At 42.4% G+C, this 20,828-nt stretch overlaps 1 protein-coding gene across 11 annotated transcripts in view; it reads left to right on the forward strand.

Moving 5' to 3' along the window:
• Positions 1–20,828, forward strand: part of PHLDB2 (pleckstrin homology like domain family B member 2) — a 225,666-nt gene that overhangs the window by 153,436 nt on the left and 51,402 nt on the right. For all 11 annotated transcript variants that reach the window (XM_039250363.1, XM_039250365.1, XM_039250364.1 and 8 more), the window contains 3 exons: positions 5,704–6,066; positions 11,318–11,461; positions 12,489–12,626. In XM_039250363.1, the coding sequence (XP_039106294.1) occupies positions 5,704–6,066; positions 11,318–11,461; positions 12,489–12,626 (645 nt within the window). The remainder of the gene's footprint in view (positions 1–5,703; positions 6,067–11,317; positions 11,462–12,488; positions 12,627–20,828) is intronic.

A 20,828-nucleotide genomic window follows, 5' to 3' on the forward strand; every position in this document is an offset into this window, starting at 1 on the left:
CACTTTTTCTCTCTCTCTCCCTCTGCCCCTCTACCCGACTCTCACACTCTCTCTCTCTCTAACAAAAAAAATTTTTTTCAATAATGATAATACCAAGGCAATGTTTTGGTAAATGTGAAGGTCAGTTACAAGGTTAAAGGGCACTGTCTCCACAGAAAACCGCCCTCTCTTCAGACACCAAGCACAAACTCAGAGAGCTCCCAGAAACCACCCACAGGTTCATGAATTCACTAGAAGGTCTTATAGAACCCACCGAAAGCTATTAAAGTCAGGATTATCATTTATTAGAGGATTATCACTCATTTATTATCTTTAAGATAGAGATCAGCCAGGGAAGAGAGGCAGAGTCAGAAGTTCCAAATGCGAAGCTTCTGCTGCCCTCTCCCTGTGGAGCTGGGCGCGTTACTCTACCCGCACTGGGGGGTGACAGTACGCACGGAGAACTGGCAGCCAAGGAACACTTCCTGAGCTTCAGGGTCCAGAATTGTCATTAGGACCTCATCATGCAGGCATGGCCGACTGTCTGCTTGGTTAATCTTATCTCCAGGTTGACCGATACCACATGCCTCCCCGGCCCCCACACGAAATCACATGGTTGTCTTTCTGGAGTGGCCAGCCCTCACCCTGAGAGTGATTATCAGGAGTGTCCAACCTGATGCTAAACAAAGACAATCCTATCAGGTATGACATAGAGTACCTTCCAGAAGCCAACGGCAAAGGACAGACCTCTCTCTGGGCGAGGCCGAGTCTTGATTACACAGAAAGTAAATGAGCTGCCTTTGGTAGGATCCACAAGGCTCTCCTCTCTAACTTTTGGGCCCATTACCTGCTGGAAATTAAGCAAGTCTCATCAGTCATAATGGGATTCTGTGGAGGAAATGAAAGAAAAAAGAATATATATGTATCAGGCTTAAAACAATATAGGTCTGCTTCTCCTTCACTCTCCATGGCCTGCATGGGTTGAATGAGGCCTCTGCTCCACATTTCCACGCTCAGGGAGCACCATCTGGAGTGCCACTGTGTTATGGCATAGCAAGACATGTGATGAATCACATGCTGGCTGGCCGGGCAGAGGTGACACACATTGCTTCTCACACTTCATTGGCCTGTGCAAGGTTGGTGGTCATATCTAGTGTCGGGGTGGGGAACTGAAGAACCATTTCACCCTGTGTCCAGAAAGATGAGAACTCATCACAATAGCCCCAGTTCCTACCCCGAGGAATTTATCTCTAAAAACCAATAGACTCACATAAAAGACTTAACCATTGCTTCTGTTTTTCCCTCCTGATTGTCCTGTCTACATGAGACGTCAGTGTTCATGGAATCCTGGAAATTCTGCTGACTTGGGTCAGCTCCATCTCATTTTGCCATCTGCTTTTAGACCGGGGTCTCTGACTTTTGCTGGTTTTTTATTTAGGCTTGCTGGTATTTGCTAAGTCCTGATACAAAGAGAAAGGTGACCCGGTTCCCTGCATGTACCTCATCCTTCTTCCTCCAAAGAACCCCATCTCTCTAGCCACAGAGTAACTGCTGATCCCTGAACATACTCTGTTATTCCATGCTCTATGCGTCTGTTTGTATGGTTCCTTTATAGAAATGCCTCGCCCAGGCCACCTGGGCGGCTCTGTCGGTTGGTCCCATTCTTTGTTTCACCTCAGGTCATGATCTCACAGTGCATGGGATCAAGCCCCGCCTTGGGCTCTGTGCTGATAGCACGGAGTCTGCTTGGGATTCTTTCTCTCCCTCTCTCTCTGCCCCTCCCCTACTTGTGCATGTGCTCTCTCTTTCTCAAAATAAATAAATAAACATTAAACAAACAAAAAAGGAAAAGGAATAGCCAGCCCACCGAGCTGTCCAACACCTCATACAGACTCATATTTATCCCTGAGGACTCATCTCAAATTTGTCTTTCTGGAATTTTTATCTACTACTTCCTTATATATGAATCTACTGGTTTTCTGTAAATCTCCTTTACCACCCTTTTCTTTAATTGACCATTTGTGTCTCCTGCTAAAGATGTGAGACTAGAAATGCTGTCTTTTTCCATCTTTGTATCCACATTCATGGCCAGAGAGTAACTTAATCTTTATTGGATCTCTAGGGTTAACAGGAGAGAGAAGTAAGTTTATACATAGCACTTATAGTAGGTCTTCTTAAGGCAAAAATATCTTCTTTCTATTAAATTATTTCTAACCATTAAAAGTTGATCCTTTCGTTTATGTAACAAGCGACCCAACATAGTTACTTATAATAGAAGGCGTTTAATAAAGATCGCAACTGTGCTTGGGTATCGGCAATTGGTTTTTTGCACAGTTTATTTGTGCATTACACTTACAGTCCTGTGGCCTGAGCTGGCTGCTGTTGGTTCCCGGGAAATGGATGGGGTTTGGGAGATGGATGAAGTCCCTGACGAAGAGCTGTGAGCTGCAGTGAGGCACAGCCAGACACATTCCCCTGAAAAAGAAAGACAGCTCTGAGGTCAAAAGACATTCGGTCTGCTTTTTTTTTTTTTTTTTTTTTTATTGCTGAGGGAAACAATTGCACACTGTTTTCTTCAGGTATATATTTTAAGATCTTGTGTCCCCTTCAAAGCTTTCTTTAATATACGCGTCTGTGGAGAGGAGGAAAGGGAAAATAGAGAGGGAGATTAAAAAACTATGTTTAAAATAATGTGATTCAAATGACCTACTTTCCAAGCCTGTAACACCAATGTTTTGTGACAGTTAGATGCATAGGCCGTGCACCGATGGCTTTTCAGAAGAATGCACAGCTGATTGGGAGACGTGGGCAGGAACTGGAAATCTTCAAGAGGGTAGCCCTCCCAACTTGGCAGGTGGCCAGGGGAAGCGCTGGATGAAATGGAGCTTTAGGTAGGGGGGCCGCTCATCTCAGTTTGCCAGTCCCTGGCAGTGCTCGATGTTCTGGCATAATTCTTAACAGTGCCCTGTTTGGTTCTCAAAGGTGTCCCGCTCTGGAATGGGCACCCTGGTTTTAGGTCCCCCAGAATGGAGACTATTGGAGTGATAGATGGGAAGGAATAAGACTCCAGAGTGAAGAGGGCTCAGGGGGAGAATTTCTTCATGAGAGTACATTCTGTACAAGGTTTTCCTTAAAAGGCTTCATATAGTGCTTTCTGAAATGCCTCTCAGGCTTTCTTCTGACGCACTTCTCGACCTCAGTTTATTTTTCTTTGGTGCAGCTTTTACGGGGCCAGTGTGTCTCAGCACAGCGTGGATTTCTTTTAGACTCACGGACAGCAGGACTGCATATGTGTGTGTGAGTCAAGCCTGGACAGATTGGCTGTGAACGGGGTGATAAGAATAGAGAGAAGCACATACCAGTAGACCACACTTCCTGTGCACAAGCCTTTGAATACTGCATTTCACTGTCTGAAATAGCATTCATTTTAAGGCTGGGATCATTTATTCCCTGTGGAATTAAGCAATAGCACTGGCAGCAAAAGCAGCTATTTTGGGAAGGAGATGTGGGAGGAATTTTGCTATGTCTGACAGGCTAGGCAGAAATACCCTTCATGCTTTTGAAGACCACACCGGTCGCTGAGGCCCCGGTACATGGGAATTGACAACTTGCAGATAATCGCACATGTAAGTAATGTCCAGGCTAATGTATACACACTGTGATCTGTAAGGATCAGTGAAGACTGAGTTTAGATGCTTCAACTTAAGTCCCCTAAATGGCAGAAAGAACTTTTCTTTGGAGACGAGCATTAGCTTCTAACGCAGATGCTGTTGAGAAGGGGCAAAACATAGCATCTTGTTCCTGTCCCTCTCTTGACATATGCCCTTGAACGTTGTTTTTGCATATTGCCGCGCAAAAGTTTCTCGATTGTTGAAGGAGTTTAAAATAAGGCAATGAATGCTGTGTCCCCCCCCCCCCCACGACTTCCTCCCCATAAAGCTGAGGTGGGTAGGGCTTGGCAGCCCATGGCAGCTGCAGAGATACATAAACCCCGGGGCTCCTGGATGGCAGGGTGCAGGAGCATGTGGGAAGAGGTTGTGCGGCTATGAGTACCTTCCGTGGATGAGACCATGAGGACGGAGCTGCAGCTGGATGCCAGAAGTTCAGCCAGTGAAAGGGAGGTGGGGGCTTATAGTTTCATAGTCCTTTTGATCCAGCTATTGTATTTGCGGGGGTGAGGGGTTCTTTTTAGAGGACAGATAGAAGCCAGATACAACTTAAATTTTTCCATCTTGTCCCTTAATTAGTGTCTTTTAATGGAAACCAGGGAATTATGTTGGTCTGTTCCGATTTAAATTTTCTGTTAGGTGGTCCTTCACCTCATAAAGAGCTGACTGCCAGAATTTTGTCTTTATAAATTAGCTGAAATTAGAAATTGAAAACAGCAGCCCAGTGCTACTTAAAAATGTTCCGTTTTGTTACTGATAACCAGTTTGGAAAATGTTTTTCTATGGAAGGCTTTTGAAGTCTCTTTTCAATGTGGTAGATATAACCACAACAGACTTTATGTTGTTATTTTATTATTTTTCTTTTCACGTTGGCCTTGGAATTATTGTGGAGTCAATGATGTTAAGCTTCCCCCAACAGTGCAGTTCAGGCTTATGATAAGCATTTCATAAATTATACCGTATGGCTCACAAACATAAAAGTGAATTTGTTTAAAGTCAAAAACATAAATATCTACTTGTTTTGCATGGGGAACTTGGTGAGAGGTCAGTAATGGTATCATTATAGATACCAATAGCCTGTATATTGATTATTTTAAGTTTATTTATTTATTTTGAGAGAGAGAGAGAGCAAGTACATGCAGGGGAGGGACAGAGAGAGAGAAAGAGAGAGAATCTCAAGCGGGCTCTGACTTGTCAATGTGGAGTCCAATGCAGGACTTGAACCCACAAACCATGAGATTGTGACCTGAGCCAAAATCAAGAGTCAGACGCTTAATGGATTGAGCCACCCAGGCATCCCTTATATTGACTTTTTTTTAAGCAAATGAACTATCATTTTATTTTCCATTTAACTGAACCAAAGATGTAATGGTCTCAGAATCTGAAATATATTGATGTCTTTCTATCTGGACTTGACATGAAAAGTTTTTCATTTTTTTTTTTTAATGTTTTATTTCTTTCTTAGAGAGAGAGAGAGAGAGAGAGAGCGTGAGCAGAGGAGGGTCAGAGAGAGAGGGAGACACAGAATCTGAAACAAGCTCCAGGCTCTGAGCTGGCAGTCAGCACAGAGCCTGACGCGGGGCTCGAACCCACGAACCGCGAGATCATGACCCAAGCGAAAGTCGGACGCTCAACCGACTAAGCCACCCAGGCGCCCCCGAAAGAGCTAGATATCTTAAAGGCAGAGAGATACAGAGGGAAGGAGGGTGGAGATTTTTGAAAAAGGAGATTGAGGGGCACCTGGGTGGCTTGGTTGTGCGGTCGACTCTTGATTTTGGCACAGGTCATGATCTCACCATTCCTAAGTTCGAGCCTGGAGTTGGGATTCAGGCTGACAGTGGGGAGCCTGCTTGGGATTCTCTCTCTCTCTCTCTCTCTCTCCTATCTCTCTCTCTTCCTCTTTGTACACACAATCTTTCTTGCTCTCTTTCTCAAAAAGTAAATAAATAAACTTAAAAATGGATTTACCTGTGTGGTCCCAGCCTCTTCAGTCTTTCTCTTTGTGATTGCCTGCCTTCTCAGCTGCTCACCGGCCTTGCCCCCTGCTGTGTTCTAGGAGAGACAGCGCCTGGAGACCATCCTCAGTCTCTGCGCTGAGTACACAAAGCCCGACAGCCGCTTGTCCCCCGGCACCACCGTGGCAGATGTGCAGAAGATCAACAAGGAGCTTGAGAAGCTGCAGCTCTCTGACGAGGAGTCTGTGTTTGAAGAAGCTGTGGTGAGCCCCGACACCCGCTACAGGTGCCACCAGAAAGGCCCTCTCCAAGACGCGGTCGCGGCGGTCTTCGGGGGCGGCGGTCAGAGCAGCGCCAGCTTCCTTTCCCCCAGGAGCATCAGGAATGACGACCTGCTCAGGGACCTCACGGCTGCCTTCCTGAAACCTTCCAGCGAGTCCGCTTATCTCAGTATCCTACCGAAGGTAAGGGCTGCAGAGCAAGAAGGCTGGGATTTAGGGCCCCGGGCTCTGCATCTGCACTGGCCCAGAGACTAGAGGTTTCTCTTGTTTTCCACACTGTTTTCAGGGAAGCTTCCATTTAAGAGGTGATTAGCTACACGAGGTGCAGCAAATTAGGGTGTTCACTGTAAAATAACAAATTTGCACTGGGAAAAGCATAGCAGTACAGAAAAAAGGAAGTTTCTCTTTTCTCTGCCCTCTCCCATGTGTACAAAGTGTGAGAGATAAACATAGAGTGTGTTACCTGCCTTCTTAATATTTCTCTGCGTATCCAAGACCGCATGCTATAGGCGCAGACATGCAGGTACACACACACAACATTCTGCTCTTTTCCTCACTAAATGTCTTGCACATATTCGCATTTCAGTACACGCAGCTCTGCCTCGTTCTTTTTGACAGCTGACTAGTATTCTCTTGTTTGGAAATACTATTTATTTTATTACTTTTTTAAGTTTATCTGAGAGAAACAGAGAGCGCGAATGGGGGAAGGGCAGAGAGAGAGGGAGAAAGAGAATCCCAAGCAGGCTCCGTGCTGTGATCTTGGAGCCCGACGCAGGGCTCTAACCCACGAAACTGGGAGATCAGGACCAGAGCCAAAACCAAGAATCAGACACTTAACTGACTGAGCCACCCAAGTGCCCCTAGAAATACTATTTAAATTATTTCTACTTTTTTTATTAATAAATTCTATATGTAGCAAATATATATATATAAACACACACACACACATATATATATACCACTGTGCAAATATATCTGCAAGATCACATACTAAAATTAGAATTGATGGGTCAGAGAGTTTGTATATTATTCATTTTAATCAGTTATTCCAAACTGTACTCTTACAAGACTGTATATTTCCAGGTGACACCTTCACTAACAGTTTATGAGCGTACCTTGTTCTTCATACACTTGCCAAGGCTGTACACTGTCAAAGTTGTTCAATTTGCCTGGTTAGTTGCTGTCTAATTTGCTTGTCTTTAATTATGCATGAGGTTGGGCATCTTTTCATATATTCATTAATTTGTATTTTGACCCATTTTTCATGTTCTTCGCCCATTTTTAAAAATTGTCTTGTTTTTACTAAGTAGCATGAGTTATAAGAAAATCAGTCTTTTATCATGAGTGGTCTTCCCCGTGACTTTACTGCTGTTATTTTTTAGATGTAGAAGAGTTTAAGATTCATAGGTAGTCATAATTATTAGTTAGCCTTCTGGCTGTATATTGATTTTAAAATGTGTTTAGAATTTGAGGAATTCTTAAATGGAATCAAAGGAAAATCTTTTGGTTTACTTTTTTCACATAAGTTAGGAATCTTTTTTCTATGAAATTAAAATTCTCCTACGTCTTTTCTAGAAAGGACATAAGAGAGCTGCAATAAGATCTAAATTTTATTGGAATTAAACAAACACATGAAAAGTAGTAATAAGGAGGAAAAACAGAAACCATAATCACAAGGATCTACTTAGTTAAATAGACAGGCTTAGGTTATTAAGAAACTCTGATCATTAGGTTCAGTTCTGAGGTTCTTGGCAATTATGGCCAAAGAGTCAAAAACAAAAAAGATTCATCAGTTGAGTTTTTGTTATAAAAGAAGGCCGCAACCGATTGAGAGAAAGACCTCATCATGACCCTAAATTCTGGAGGTAGTTTATCACATGGAGTATAATTCAGGGGGAGTTAGTGTGTTTGCTTTGTCTTTGTTTGGCCACAACAAGACTTTTTCAGTGTTCCTAGTTAGCAGTCCATATCTCCCTTCTGAGTTCCTCCTTCATCTGCATCAGAACTCAGAAGTGTACAATCCTTCTTTCCCCTAATGACCACATTGACCTTCCTCATTCCCAGTGGAGAGCAGTTCTGAATAGGACATCTGTCTCTTTTGCCAGAAAGTTGCAACTGTTAGAAACTAGGATCGGGGCGGGGGCGCAAATCAAACGTCCGTCATTCGTGTTCAAGCAAAGTAAATGACCCACCGTTTGAAGACTTGAGCTGTTTTCATCAGCCATTGGGCTTCCTTTGAAGTCCGTGGCTTCCTTTTCATTGAAAATCCTTTTCCATTTCTTCCATCATGGACAGCTGCCAGATTTCTGTTAAAACAGTAAGCTGTGTGTGTCTCTCTCTAAGGACAATCTTTAGGGAGACCGGTTTCCTCTTGAAGAGGGCTGTGACAAGAAAGTGGCTCGTGTGTAAACGGGCGGGTCATGGCAGATGTTTTTAATTGCTCAAATATGCTTTTGTGGAAAGGGAGGCCTCTGAGGCTTACGGCAGCCTCCACTGTAGCAAGACATAGAAGACTGTGCATCCTTCAGAGGCAGGAAATATCAAAGGCACCTCTGGTTACAGGCAGCAGCTTAGACAGACAGCAAGTGAGGGGGATGAATGAGTTCCAAGGAAGGAGGTTTGCGTTTATTACTTTTTGGAGACAGATATATGTTACTTCAAGACAACAGACAGAAGAATGCTTTCTTCAAAGTCCTGACCATTTGTTTTGGACGCTTTTCTTCTTAGTCATCTGATCACCAAATTCCGTACTTAGCAAAGGACAGTGTTTGTTATTAATCCGTCTAAGGATGAGTGGAGAAGAGAAGAATGTGGAAAACAGTCTAAGCTGATGGAAGGAAATGAAGATTTTCATGATATTTCGGAAACCTGGGATTTACCATTCGGGAACTTGTTTTACCTAACACTTGAAGATGCAGATGACCTTAGACATATGCTAATTTGAACTGGCTTTTGTGACCCTGTCTTCCTCCCCTGAGTTGAAAGCCAAGGGTAGCCGTCTCTTTCTTCCCCCTTTTTCCTGTCGAGATGGTCTTGACACACGGCACTGTGAACATCTCTATACAGCATCGTGACCTGACTTACACATACTGTGAAATGATTACCACAAGTTCAGCTAACATCCATCACCGCATTTAGTTCTTTGAAAAAAAATTGTTCTTTTCCTTGAGAACTTTTTCATTCTTCTCTTTTTTGTAATCATTCTGTCGACAGTGGACAGCCCTCACTCTTGCAACTTCTTCTCGTTGCAAGTAGTTTCTAAGAAGAGATGGGGGTGGGGGGGAAGCAGATGCAAAGTGTCTTATTCCTAATCTCCCTCTCCTTTCTCTGTGGAGATCAGGTTACCTCAAAGATGGCATCTTTGGAGATGTTCATACATGTGCAAACAATATTCTCATCCCATTCTATCACAAATCTTTCAGAGTTTTAGGACACCTTTTGAAGATTTTGCTTTTTTATAAGTAACAAAAAAGAGCCACCATTTCCTAGAGAGCATTTATTGCTATAAACAGCCTCTCATGTTGTCTGTTATCAAGTATGCCAGTGGTGATAAATTTTTTAGAAACTTTGACTTAGACATTTGTAATTGCCACTATTATCTTTCTTCACCTTCTGCTTGCTTAGAAAGTTTGTAGTTTTGCCAACTGTTTAGTTTTTGTTTTCTCCTAATGCTTTACTTCCTCCAAGTGAGAGAGTTATTTTTAAATCCTGTTGGTGGTTGAAACCTAATCTGAGATGTTGACCCAACAGGATACTGGCCTTCTTGAGTCTTTCCTGCTAGGATTACACGTCAGTGATTTAGGAATGCCATTCGCTGTCACAGGTGTCCCTCACACCCTAAAGCAGGCACCTGAGCATTAGGACAATGAGATTCATTGTCCGTGATGAAAAGGTCAGCAGTTGTTTTTATTAATTGGTAAGATGCTGCATTTAAGATGGCAATTAAAGGGCTAAGTGTCAAAGCATGGAAAGTCTGCATACCTCTGCTAATCAACCCAAGATACTGTGGCATTTCAATTGTTTAATCCCTATAAGGCACAGTGAAGTGGGGTAAAGAACAAAGAATATGAATAAAGAAATGACATGATGGCTATCTTCTTAAAGTTATTTTCAAAATTATTAAATAAATGAATTTAGCACAGCATACCAAATGATCTCTTTGGTTAATATGAATATTCTTTGCACCAATTCGTAAGTAATCTTGAATAATTTGCTTATCTAGGCTGCTCTTTTCAGTGTGCAGTTGTAAAGGTGTTTAATGATTGATTTACTAATGCAAATAAACTATTTCTTTTTCAAAGAGAGATAAAAATTAAGTAAATAATGTGCCAATCCTCCAGCATACCTTGACCAACAGAGAGACTGATCTCTATCAGGTGATTCTAAGGTGACTAATCTGAAATTCCTGAAAGAAGAGGCTATTTGCAATTCACTCTACTCTCTTCTTAAAACAATAGGCAGTCCCATTTTGGCTAAATGTGTATGAACTAAAATATTCCTTTCTTCCCTGGGCATTTGTCATAACTCTGTACACTTAAGGGGTGTAAGTATGCCCTCTCTTACTTAATTTCTTTCCTGACTTTCACTTTCCTTCCCAAGGAACACAAGTTGTTCTGTGAAGTGATTTTATAAATGATAACCAGTTGTCCTATCCTGTGTCACAAAAGCCCATTGGCCCAGTTAGCGTCTTAAACATTATATACGTGAAGAAGGTAGTGTAGAAGAAAGACAATAAGTAATGTGCGAACACAAGCGAAACATGAATTGACTTCATATTAAGTGTGTAGTTTTTAGTCATCTGGGGTATCACCAAAGTAACAAGGTCTTCTATTGTCATGGTTTTTAATTTTATGGAACATTTCGGTGAAATGGGCCAAGTGCATTGTGTCCTCACTGTTCCACTGTGTGTTGGAAAGGAAACAAATCAGCATGAATATTCATCTGCAGATAATCCTAGTAGTGGCACCCAGGAGTAAGGCTAGAGATCGAAGAGGCTGTTGTGGGAGATGTGCTCACTTGGAGATGGGAGAGAATATGGGACTTGGCGTGAAGGCAGCAGCCTGTTCAAGAGATCCCTGAGGAAGATGTCAAAAGTCTTGTCTAGCTCTAGTTCTTTGCCGTGCCAAACTTTCTCTAGAACCTTAGAGAAGTCAGTATAATTCCTATGGACTACAACCTCCTCAGCTGTAAAATCTCTTAGTTATTTCAGCTTTAAAAGGATAAGAACTGGTAAATTTAAGTGGATCTGTCTGAGGTAACTTAAGAACCTTACTGTGTGAGAAAATGCACAATTCCAATGGAACAATCACAAGGATGCTTTTAGAATCCCAAGAGGCACAGAGACTGTGAAACACTAGACTTATTACTGGTTGATGAATTGGGAAATTCTGGAGTGGAAGTATGAATAGCCTTTTTCTGTGTTGATTAATTGCAGACCCCAGAGGGTATAAACGAAGAACAAAGGATTCAGGAGTTGGCAGCAATGGAAGAGACCCGGATAGCAATTCTCAATAACCTCGAGGAGCTTGAACAAAAAATCAAAGATATAAATGACCAGATGGATGAATCTTCCAGAGAGGTATAAACCAGGAGTTGACTTTTTACCCCTGTCTTTTTCCCTCTCTTTCCTTCAGCTTAAAAATATTACCGCCTATTAGGGCATAGACTTTGGAAGCAGAATACACAGAAATCAACATGAGTTAACATTCTTTTTTTCAGGGAGTCATCTATAGGGTACAAATACCTTTTTTTAACTATTTCTTTTTCTTTGTCTTTTTTTAAAGTCAGACAAGATAAACATCTGAAGCCATTTTTAATGTACTTTGGGTATAACGAATTTTGTCTTAACTAGTGTATGCTTTCTGACTTGCTACATACAGATCTCAGCTGAGGTCCCATATATTTAGGTCTCCAAGGTTAGATCCAACAAACATTTTCTGAGTATGCTTACTATGAGTTGGACATCATGTTGGTACTACAGGGGGATTTGTATATGACTCAGACACTGACCTCACTTCTAGGGTTTGCAGACCAGAGAGGAAACAGACGCATGGTCCATTACTGTATCTCCATGGAGCGAGAAGGAACAAGTGATTCTGCCTAGTATGTTTATACTCACAGATGATGCAGATAGCTATAAGTAGAAGGGGACTGCTCACCCGTCATCTTATACACAGCCCTTGAATGTCCCTCCTGCTGGCATTGCTAAGAATGCATTGCTTGCATGCTGGCTGGGTGTAATTTTCACCTCCCAGGCTCTGTGGACAAACAAAGAAAGACACGGCTGGTCCCAAGATGGTTCGTGCTTGAGCCTGAATCTGAGCAAGTCGGCAAAATATTATTGAGAAGTAAGCAGAAGAAGGGTTATAGTAGAAAAATTAAATGGTGGGTAGATTTCTTAGTAAATATAGTGTGGGCTCACCAGCTTCCTTATATAGGAATTCTGAATCTCACCTGGACTCTCAGAACCGTTCTCCAAGGCCCCCAAGTCTGGCTGATACCATAGTACTTTTTGAAATTTGTAGCCGTTAAAAATGCATGTCGAAAGTGGGCGGTTGAGAATCTCTGAAAGTACAATACCTCTGAGCTTTGTTTTGTGTCCGCAGTTGGATATGGAATGTGCCCTTTTGGATGGAGAACAGAAATCTGAGACAACTGAACTTATGAAAGAGAAGGAGATTTTGGATCATCTAAACCGGAAAATAGCGGAACTGGAAAAGAACATTGTTGGTGAAAAGACCAAGGTAAAAGAAAAGTGTATTTAAATGCAAGCTTTATGAGCAATATGGTGGTTCCATTTGGCTGAATTTTAGTGTCGTCTGAATTCCTGTGGTTTGGGATTTGTGTGTCATACTCCTGAAGACAGTGGTACTAGAGGATAGTCTTCAGATGAGGTCAGGTGATCACAAAGAACCGTCAGGGACCGAGCAGCAGATGCTAAGGGAGTAGAACCCGTAAAACTTTGGACTATCAATTCATGGCAGCCTCTCCTACTTGAGATGAGTGAATTAATTGCTTTTTTCCAACAGCCTTGCTGCTTTTCTGATTATGCTGTGTGTTTTAAAAAACGGTTTCAGTATACTAAACTTCTGAGCCACTGGTATCCTCTAAGGGACGACTGAAGCATATTCGAATAGGGCTGTCTTTTTTCTTTCCATTTTTCTGTTTGTTAAGCATTTGAATGGGAACCCTTCACCTCACCTGTCTGCCTTGCCGTTGTCTTTGATGCAAGCGCACTGCTCTCTGAAAAATGCATTGGCATTTTCAGGGGTTCCTCATGCCCTGCCAAGGGGAAAATGCCCGTGAAACACTTGACTCTTACCTTGGAAATGGTCTCACTCATACATTTCAGGCCACCACCTGAACGTTCGCAGATATCTGCCAGGGAGCGTGTGAAAAATTACTTGGCAGGTTTCAGAATTCAGGCTAGCTGTTGGGTTTTTTGTTTGCCTGTTTATTTGTTTATTTTTTTCTGGGAAATAGTTTACTTACTCTCCTACCACATTCTGAGTTAGTTACCGCTCAACTAAGCCCAAGATTAAAAAATGAAATTCCAGCTTAGGAAAGAGAAAGCAAACGAACTAGAACACATTTTCCCTTTACTCCTTGCTCACCATCTTCTCTACTAAGCTGAGAAAATGACCAAAAAATTCCATTTGAGTAAGTTCTAGTGGGCAGTGTGTGGAAAGATTTCTGCTGAATGCAGCTTCCTTTTTAGGCTCTTCTTTGTTTGAGACCTATAAATAAGGGCATTTGATCTTGGTGCCAGAGAATGAGCTCAAAGTGATATTGTCAGAAATTGATGTCAGGCTAAAAGCTGCACATCAATTTCTTGGTTGCCTGCTTGTCAAGATTAACGACGCAGCTTTTTCACATTAAGTTTTATGTACGTTTCTTCTCACTCCAGGCTTTGAAACGGAAAAGAATCCGTTTGGGTAGTTGGTACCTGTTTCTTTAAAAGCTCAAAACCAAGTCACGGGATTGATTGTCTAGATCTACACTTAAGGAGGATGATGCTTGTCAAAGATTCTGCACTGATAACGGCAAGAAACAGTGGGAGGCAGTAGGTGTGTTTGTTTGGGGTGCTTATGAGCATTTGGCTCTTTATGTCATACTGGAAAACTCGTGGGATTGGGTATCATGTTGTCTCTGAGCCTCTCTGCCTTCCCCATCCATGTAGTTATTTATCTGTGTGTAGCCCACACATGGCATGGCCCGCAAATTCTATTTGTCTCCATCATTAGAATGAGACAGAAAAGTGAAGCAAGTCGTGTTAATGCTTAATCCCACTTCCCAGGGAAAGTTGTGTCATATTCTGTGGCTCTAAGGGCACGGCAGAACTCCAAGAACATGGGCAGAGACAAGAAAAGAGGCCACCTCCATCCTTCTTATTACTGTTTTGGTAAGCCTGACAGAGGCTCTCCATAGGACAGGGCACAATAGGGGCTTCAAGTGAGGGACTGGCTCATGCAGCTGTTGGGGGATTCATTTGTCTTAGAAAGTTGGATTATTGTCTGTCATCACATGGTGTGAAAAATGGCAGAAGCTGGCTTTGGGATCCAGAGAAGGATGAGGGAAGTGGAAACAGACCGGGCGAGATGATGTTATACATATTTTTGACAACCGAAGTCAAATAGAGACTCAGCACCGCTTGGCGGCATTACTATGTTTTTCAAATAAACTTAAACCATTTTATGACATGGCTCTTTCATTCTTTTACTCGATTCAAACCTCTGGTCCATTTCCCTCCTGCTGAGATGACCTCACCACCTACCTCCCTGAGAAACCAAATGTATCCCATCCCTTCACAACTAAGGCGGGGTCCCTCTTCCCCTCAAAGATAAGTGCCTTACAGGTCAGTTCTTGTTACCCCATCCCCTAGCCTTCCCCTCTTTCCTGGAACTTTTACCGTCGGCAGGCCAGCCTTATTTTTAAATTTTATTATTGTTCAAAAAGAAACGAGCTTCCAGCTATTGCCTTATCCGGTTTCTCTTCATCACAGCCATACTTTTCCAACAGGTTGCTTACTCCATTGTGAGCACTCTTCTCGCTTCCTGATTTACCATTCCCCACAACTGCAGTTGGCCAAGGCCTCCACTACTCTGTCAGATCTGTGCCTGTTAAGACTCCTAAAAACCTAGGTGCTGCCCACCTCGCTGCATGTTTTTTAATCCTCTTGTGATCAGACTTCAAGAGGGGGGACAAACCTTTGTCTTTGCCCCGGCCCCTCCCCCACCCCACCCCTTGGCCTCTGGGTGCCCTGTCTTTTGGTTTTCCTTCCCTTTCTCTCATCATTGTCTCTGACTTTTCCAAATGAGTCCCCTTTGCTTGTTCCTCTGCCTCTAAACAACCAGTTGTTAAGAGTGTTTGTCTCAAAGCTGAACCCTCTTTTCTTGTAGCCTCACGTTCTTTTATAGCCATGGCCTCCCATCACCTGTATATGCTGGTGACTGTCAAGTGTATGTCTTTGGTCTAAACCCTTTTCTGAACTTCTGACTCATATCCGGTAGCCTACCTGACATCTACACTCAGAAATTTCATGGCTATTGCCAACTAAACACTCATAATGAACTGTCGATCTTCCCCTTATCTTCCACCCTCCCCCCCCCCCCCCCCCGCCCCCAGTCCTGTTCTTCCTTCAGTTTTCCCAGCCCAGGAGATGGCATATCAAGCCACCTCTATGTCCAAATAGAAACCTGGAGGTAGATCTTGACAGTTCTTTCTCCATCACCCTCACATGATAGTGATTCCAGAAAGACTTCTCAAATACTTCAACTTTTCTGCATCTCCTCTAACAACACGCTCTTCTAAACCAGCAGAATATCTTCTTTGCTTTGCATTTGCTTTCCTTTAGTTCCTTCTCCTCACAGCAGTGAGAGTGATCTTTTAAAATATAGAAATTGGCTCATGGGGCACCTGGGTGGCCCAGTCAGCAAAGCATCTGACTCTTGATTTTGGCTCAGATCATGAGCCAAGGTGAGAGTAGAGCCTGCTTGGGATGCTCTCTCCCCCTCTCTGCCCCTCCCTCATTCACTCTAGATAGATAGATAGATACATAGATACATAGATACATAGATACATAGATACATAGATATTAGATCATATCACTCTGATTTGTGTCCCAGCTTATTTATATAAATCGTAATTCCTGACGTGTCATGTGCCTTTCCATCATTTTCCCCTCCTTCCAATGATGTGCGTGGTGGCCTTCTTTCTATTTCTTTAGACAGTCATCCTCCTCCACTTCCTGCCAGATCTGTTTCCCGTGCCTGGAATTCCCTTCCCCGTATTCCATATCTTGTCCACATAGAAAGTTCTATCTTTCAGGGCTTAGGCTCATTGTTAGCTTTTCAGAAAAGCCCTTCCAGGCTTTTCCAGTTCAGATTATGTGCTCCCTGTTGTGTTTTCAGTCCTTTTACCAAGTCACATTTCATAATTCACATTTGCCTGGGGCTTGCTAGGTATTGATTTTGCTCTCTAGCCTGTGAAATAGAGCAAGGCTCTGCTGGCCACTGTTGACCCAGCTTACAGTAGATGTTCGAATACCAACCAGGATGCTTTGGGAATACGTCCCTGCGACTCCTGCTAACAGTGGAGTCCAGGCTGGGCCTTAACAGAAACACTGAGCCAAACACCTGCTCCAGAGCTACGTGCTGCCAAGTTCAGGCCATCTGGGATGGTCTGCTTATGTGCACATGCCAGTGGACTTCTGGTCACCCTGCCAGTTGAGCCCGCGTGTAAGACAGAAGGAGGAAGTGGCCTTTGCCCTTTTGGATCTCGTTTCCTTTTCTATACACCTGTTGCTGCTGCCAGGCCTAAACTGTGGAATGAGAAAACCAAAACCTGAAAAGATATCCCCGCCGGGCAAGCTCCGCTTCAGATGTCGATAGCACATCCTGTGAGCCTGGGCCTAGTGTTTTGGAGACAAGGCGTGGGGCCCATAGGAAGAAGGCTTAATAACACCTCAGATTTCAAATACTGGTGTGAAATTATCAACATCGTTTCCTTGGCGCTCAAGGCCAGTCTCTACTATTGTCTCTTAGCTGCTTTGGGAACTGTGATTCAGTTTTGCCCATTCGGTATAAATGAATGTATAGGGATCAGTCACTTTGTGAAAGTTCATGTTATGCCACTTCACGTTTATGAAAGACCTCCATTGGTACCTGTTTTCACCAACCCAAAGAAATCCAAAGAGGGTTTCCACTTTTGTGAAAAAAGGCAGGAAGCGAAAACAGCGTTCAGGTATGTATAGCATTCAGCTATACATATGGCAGCTACTCTGCCCTGCCAGGAGCCGCAGCCAGAGTGGCGCCCCCAGGCGCCCTCCCCAGGAACTACAGCAGCCCCTTAGCATCAAGCAGCCGCCGCTCAATGAGCTTCTGTGCTTTATCTCCATTTATATAGTGCCTCAGTTAAATGAGCAAGAAGTGTCCTAAGGTATCAGAAAAGCCTGAAAGAGGTTATTTTGGGAGGTCTGGGAATGCTTAAAACTTTTTCCCTATAAAGCAGCGGTAATTGCTTCTTTGCTTTACACCCTTTCAGCTTTATGAAAGGTTTCATAGGAGCGTTTCACTTTTGGGTACAGGGGGAAACCTGTACATTATAGATGACTACTATGTATTATATGTTACCACATAAAATATGAACTGTAGACATAATTATATACACAATATAAAATATAGACCATGGGTTCAATTGTATATTTATTGAACGTTTTTGCACCTGCTCCCTGAGTTGACTTTCCTCTGCCCTTATGGGTTCCACTGTCAAGAGCATCAAGATGTCCATTTCCATGTGACTTATGTCACCTGCTACATCACACATAGAGTCTCTAGGAACACGGATAAACCCTGAACAAATACAAGTATCTGACTAGAACATAAGTCCAGAGAGGATATTTATTTGAAGAAGCAGTAAGCAAAGAGGCCACAGTGTTTTTCTGGGGTGAGTGAAAGGAGAGAAGACTGTTAACCTCTGCCCTAGTGAAGTGATTCAGTTTAAAAAAATTTTTTTAATGTTTGTATATTTTACAGAGAGAGACAGAGTGCGAACAGGGGAGGGGCAGAGAGAGAGGGAGACACAGAATCCAAAGCAGGCTCCAGGCTTTGAGCTGTCGGCACAGAGCGCGATGCAGGGCTCAAACCCACAAACCATGAGATCATGACCTGAGCTGAAGTCGGGAGCTCAACCAACTGAGCCACGCAGGTGCCCCTAATGAGCTTGTGGCAGAGCAGAGAAGCTAGCAGAACCATGAAGCTCAGTTCTGGCAAAGGCCTGGCTGTTGACTGGCTTTCCTTCTTCCACTTTCCCTGCCCCTCCCCTCCGAGGCAAAGCCCAAAGCGGGGATTGCTGAGCAGGTGCGGACATACTCATTTCTTTATGTAGGCTTCCTTCTGGCATTGCCTATTTCTGACTACATTAAGAATCCAAACTAAAAATAGTTTTCCAATTTCCTCTACTTTATTATAGAGGAATTGCAATTTCCTCTAAGATTGTTATCTGTGTCTCCTTTGGCATACAAAACTCCGTAGTTGTACTGAGATTCAATGAAATGGTCAAGGAGGGGCTCTGCATCCGTAGTCTTGTTGAAGAGTCCTTCCATTACCCAGATGCTCATCATAAAGTTCAACCATTCTTTGCTTTAGGATCTGTCCCCAAACAGATAGATTATGGTATTTCCTTGCTATCCTGGCCTGTACATTTTGATAACTAAACAGGCTTAAAGGTGTGAGTTGAAGCTTAAATCACTCTATGCCATATACCATGTTCCACAGTGAAATCTTAAGTTATTTGATGAATTTTTCTACAATAAGCGTATATCGTTGTGTCTTAAATGGTTAAATTTTATTCCCATTATTATCTTGCCAAAATACCTGTTACTTCCTCTTCATCCTTCCTTCAGAGCCAAGGGAAGACAGAGAGCCTGGCCCCGAATTCCTCAGCAAAGTGTTAATGCCTCTTAAGTACAGAGTGTTTGCCAAGTCACAGTCATGTTCAGAAGGGACCCAGCCCTTCCCGTGCCTCTTTCTTACATTTCAAAGTTAGCTCCTTGGCTAGAGGAAGTGGAAGTATATCGTGGGATTTGGGGATTAAATCAACAGGATTCCAGATTAGGGTTATTTTTTCTGGCGGTTGTTTGATTATATAAATCCCTAGTGTTCTAATTTTCCAGGTTTTTTTGACACTAAACATCCATCAATTGTGTAATTAAAATGTCAAACCCCGAAGGAAAAATATCTTAAGAAAGAAGTATAAGGATGTGCCTCTTTAGAAGCAGGCAGACAATGAGTTCTCAGCTCCCACCATTTGTCGACACAGGTCCATAATCTTTTCTCTGCAGTTCTAAAACCTGAAAAGTTTTGTGGAGGAGATAAAGTCATTTTGTAAGATCGGCACCAAAACATAGTTGGTTGCAAAACCTGACTTTGATGGATATTCACCCTTGAGTGAGTATTTGTAAGTAGCTGCAGAAAGAGAACCATGTCTGATTGCAGGTACTGACCCCAGATCTTACTGGCAATTCCTTTTAATATATGCTATCTGAACTGTGTTATCTCCATAAAATTCAGAATATTTTGAAATCTGGAACACATCTGGCCTTAAGAGTTTCAGATAAGTGATTTTATACCTGAAACAATTGGCCTTAAGAATTTCAGATAAGTGATTTTATACCTGAAACAATTGCCTGATCTGTGAGCTTATGAGGCTGACTTCACCAAGCCACAGTGCTTAAGAACTAGAAGGAAAGGTATTCTCAGGGTACATGGAAAGTACTTTGAATTGACTTCACTTAGAAATGATGGCTCGTGTACTATGGATTTTAGCACATCACTGCATCAACTCCAATCCTGACCCAGTGTTTCATGAAATACGTTCAAGTGCTTAGTGTGTGCTGGGTTCTGGGCTAAACAGTTTGGAAATTACAAAGGTGGACCTTAAGTCTTAAGAAAATCTTTATTAAGCTAACAGGGTTGCCAGTTTTAACAACAAGAATATATATGTATATTCTATATACATGTCATCCTATATAAATTCATATAAATATTAATATAAACACAAATGTAAGGATATAGGAAATTCAAAGCAAAAGTTTGAACTTCAGATAAATAGAGAATAATTTTTTCGGTGTAATTATACCCTAGGCAGTATTTGAGACATACTTACATTAAAAGATCATTTGTTTTTCATCTGAAATTCAGACTTAACTGAGCGTCCTCTATTTTATCTGGCAGCCCCACAAGCTAATAAAGTAAGCATCTTTTTAGAGTAATCTTGAGCCATCTGCTTCCCAAGTATTAGTTACATGTGGTAAAATTATTTTTTCTTTGGTATCCAAGAATTTTCTGTGTAGTGTTGAAATTCAAATAGAGTTAGCAAGTTCAATTTCAGTTCCTTCCTTCAAGAAGACAACTTAAAAGAAAGAAAATTTGTGTTACTATCTACTATCCACATATCCAGCAAAATAAGTGGTCCTATGATGGCCTTTGGATCATTCAGTTCATTGACAATTATTGGTAATTCATGTGTACAAGATGCAATGATTTAGGGTGAACCCATACACACTCCTGATTGTTTGTATGACTAGAAGAGGGCCACTTTGCATCTGAACTTGAAATGTATCATCCCGCTCTGGATGCACAGTGGATATTGGAATCTCACAGTTCTTTTGGTTTACGTGAGACGTTTAATCTGAATGTTAAAAATCGCACAATTGCAGTGTTACTTATAAGAGGGGCCTTTTACACTATGAAATAAAGGTGCTAAGGCCAAATGTTTTAAGAATGGTCTTTGGTGCCTAGTGTATTAATGTCCTGTGTCCTCATTAGAAAAATCAAATTGTTGGGGCACCTGGGTGGCTCGGTCAGTTAAGCATCTGACTTTGCCTCAGATCATGATCTCGTGGTTCCTGGGTTCAAGCCCCACATTGGGCCCTCTGCTGTCAGAGC

The sequence above is a fragment of the Hyaena hyaena genome, unplaced genomic scaffold, assembly GCF_003009895.1.
Source record: "Hyaena hyaena isolate Hyena2069 unplaced genomic scaffold, ASM300989v1 scaffold_366, whole genome shotgun sequence".
NCBI lineage: Eukaryota > Metazoa > Chordata > Mammalia > Carnivora > Hyaenidae > Hyaena > Hyaena hyaena.